At 22.3% G+C, this 3,774-nt stretch overlaps 1 protein-coding gene across 1 annotated transcript in view; it reads left to right on the plus strand.

Annotated features, from left to right (window-relative positions):
* LOC102677221 (elongation of very long chain fatty acids protein 6-like) overlaps window positions 1-3,083 on the plus strand; it is a 75,843-nt gene extending 72,760 nt beyond the window's left edge. The window contains exons 2-3 of the mRNA XM_006620981.2: window positions 782-1,185; window positions 1,542-3,083. Coding sequence (XP_006621044.1) covers window positions 857-1,185; window positions 1,542-2,082 — 870 coding nt within the window. The 5' untranslated portion in view covers window positions 782-856 and the 3' untranslated portion in view covers window positions 2,083-3,083. The remainder of the gene's footprint in view (window positions 1-781; window positions 1,186-1,541) is intronic.
* The last annotated feature ends 691 nt before the right edge of the window (window positions 3,084-3,774 follow it).

Raw genomic sequence — 3,774 nt, forward strand, 5'->3', positions numbered from 1 at the left:
AATACATTTTTTTAGATGATATAAAACATAGAAAAATATATAATAATTTCATATATGAAATAAAAATAAATTTTATTATATAAAAATTATTTAAAATTGAACATTAAATATAAACTTCTTTTATATTTATATGTATATAAACCTAATTAATCATTATGAATTGTTACAATATTTTATATTAAATTTTTATATAAATTATAAATTATAAATTTTATTATATAAAATTATGTATTATTATATTATCTCAATAATTATTTATTTCTTTTATGTATATTTTATTATTATATTTAATTATTATTAATTTCCTTAAAAACAAATTAATTATTAAATCTAAATATAATTATTTTGTTTAAATAATTTTAAAAAATTTTTTTAATTTTGAAATATTCATCAATATTATTACAATATATATTACTTATAGAATCATATTATTTAGGATTTTACATTATGATCTTTCAGATAACTAGAATTTTGAAAAGACATTGATGTTTGCTGGTGAGATGCAGAAAATAACTGATATAAAAATAATACCTACAATATGCAATCTTTATGATGCCCGATGCTTCATCTTCAAATTTTTTGTTATGAAACTTAAGGTCTAATGCTTCTCGTACACATACATGAAATATGTAATTAAATAATATTACAACTTCTCAGAATGTTGATGTGTCAATTTAGAAGTTTTGTCTACGAGAGGTTATAGTATATGGAACTTGTTAAATTTTTTATCTTTTAAATTTTTAAAAGAAATTCTCAACAATTGTTTTTTTCTTCTTTCTAGGTCAATTGGCAGCAGAGACGGAAAGAAGTCTTTTTTTTAACTTCAAATTAACCGAAAAGAAAAAAATATATCAAGATGAATAAATTGTCTTACATGGAAGTGGTCACAGTACCTAATTATTCTTATGTATTTAATTTCGAAGAAAATTTCATTCATACAGAAACTAAAGTATGGATGACGAAGAATTGGACGAACTGTTTCTATTATTGTGGCATTTACATGATCCTAATTTTTGGCGGAAAGCATTATATGTCAACTAGACCAAGGTTTGAACTCAGGGGCGTACTTGCTTTATGGAACACATTGCTTGCATCGTTCTCTATTATTGGATTAACTAGAACATTACCAGAATTGGTCCACGTGTTAAAACATTATGGGTTTTACCATAGTGTTTGTATACCTAGGTAATTTCATTTTTATATTTTATACTTTAAAATATTTTTAATTGATTATAATAAAATTTAAAAATTTATTATATGTATTAATTAAATATTAATACAATTCTGTCATATTTGATATTTTTAAAATTATTATTTATATAAAGAGTAATTTTTTGATTATAATAATATTTGTTCGACAATTTGTATTTTATGAAACTATAAAATTAATATTATACATGTAATAATTTTTTAAATTGATTCAATAGAATTGTTCTTTTGAATATATCATTTGCAAGTTATATTCAAAAAGTATAATAATAATTCTACAATAGTAAATACTACAATAAAAAAAAAATAAAAACATAATTATTTTCTTACAGCTTTATTGAACAAGATGTTGTGTCTGGTTTTTGGACATGGATGTTTGTTCTATCAAAACTTCCAGAGCTTGGTGATACAATCTTTATAGTATTACGAAAACAAGAATTGATTTTTCTACATTGGTATCATCACATAACAGTTCTTCTTTACTCATGGTTTTCATATTCAGAATATACAGCATCCGCGAGATGGTTCGTTGTAATGAACTTTTTTATTCATTCCATAATGTATAGTTATTATGCTTTGAAAGCAATGCAATACAGACCACCAAAAATATGCGCCATGTTAATCACTGTGCTACAGATAACACAAATGTTCATTGGTTGCATTATAAATATTTCGGCTCACCAGTATCTGGAGAACCAAATTGAATGTCATATTTCACGTTTAAATGTTAAACTTAGTTTGCTTATGTACTTCAGCTATTTCATTCTCTTCTGTAGATTCTTCCAAAGATCTTATATTAACAAAGGTGGTAAATTCCAAAAGAAGGGCTTCACTAATGGAACAGTGGAATATGACAAGCTCAAGGCTAATTAAAGCACACCAAAATATTTTGGAAACTTTTTCTAGAAACGCATTCCAGTGGCATTTCTTGAAAACATTTTCTAAGAATCTTTTTAAAGTTATGGAGCTGTATTTCAAGAAATATCCTTTGGAAATTTTTTTAGAAGTCTTTGTTAATTCAAAGTCATAAAATTGGTTGTGGTAGAATGAAATCACAAGATAGAATAGAAAAACACTTACTTAAATACAGCACATTGAATTTTATGATAATATTAAATGTTGCACACTGAATTTGGTAGTAATAGTAATAAATTTCATAATAACTTGTTTAACGTGTTTGACATTACATACGTTATCAACGAGTTAATAGGAAGCTTTTTAGCAATTCTAAAACTACTTTTTCTCTAGAAATGATTTCTGAAGAAATTTCTGAACTTTTTTTGTGATACTTCTTCATGAAGTTTATGTATCACAAAAATAATGGTAGAACGAGAATGGAGACATAATATTTAAGAACTAAGAATATTGTATAAATATATTATTTAGTATTGAACTATTTACTAATAAAAAAAAAATTAATTATAATGGAAAATTTGTCAATATGCTTAATATATTTTTATTATCAATATGTTTGACATATTTATTGTTATGCATATGGAAATGTATAAATATGTTAAAATATGATAAAAATATATGTATAATAATTTGCTTACATAAAATAAAAATGATATTAAAAGTTTTTAAGTAAAATTAATAGTATATAATATATTATCGTACAAAAAAAAAGGAAACTAGAAAATTGTTTCCAAATCTCGTTCTACTAAAGTAAAAATGAAAAAAGAGGCAAAAAAAAAAATTGCTTTTAAAAAATCAGAAAATGTGAAAAAATTAAAAATTTCATTAGGCCTACCATCAAAATCAAGTCATTATATATTCTTTATAGAAAATAGTAAAAGAAAATAATAATCGAAGAATGAAATTGCAATCTAAATTCATGACTATTTAAAGAAAAAATGAAAAACAATAATAAAAAAAAAAATAGGGTTTATATTTACTATTTTGTTATTAGAAATAAAAAAAGCGGGCTGCTTGTTGCTATTTTTTATTTTTCAGAGTGCAATCAACCTTGCAAAGACATTTATAAATTTATTATACATTATTACGGATCAAGTAACAAATGTCATTTAAATTAAATTTATTTATTTAAATAGTTAATAAAAATTTATATTTAAATTTTTTATGTGTTATAATATATTAAATAAAATAAAAAAAAACATTAAAAATATATTGCATAGAGTTTTTTCAAATCAAACCAATTAAATTTTTGTTAATGTAGACAAAAAAAAAGTTATTACTAACTAGATATAAATAAGAAACAAATCAAATAACAATTATAAAAAGAAAATTTATGTTCAAGTATTGAAAAAAATTTATAATACTTCATAAACTGTTAAATAGATATATTTATAAGGATGGTTGTTCTCTGAAACATCAACTGACCGATTCTAGTCGTATGGTCAGGACGAGGAACGAAATTTGTTTACTGGAATGAAAATTAAAACATGATTCATGATTCATATTATAAAATAATTATTCACGCCGCTGATCGACGCGCACTTTCATACAAAATTTATTAAATGCCTTCCTTTTCAAATTTTATATTCGACTGGTTTTTTTTTTTTTTTTTTTTTTTTTTTTTTTTTTTTTTTTTTTTTTTTTTTTTTT

This window comes from Apis dorsata, unplaced genomic scaffold (assembly GCF_000469605.1).
Source record: "Apis dorsata unplaced genomic scaffold, Apis dorsata 1.3 scaffold_575, whole genome shotgun sequence".
Taxonomy (NCBI): domain Eukaryota; kingdom Metazoa; phylum Arthropoda; class Insecta; order Hymenoptera; family Apidae; genus Apis; species Apis dorsata.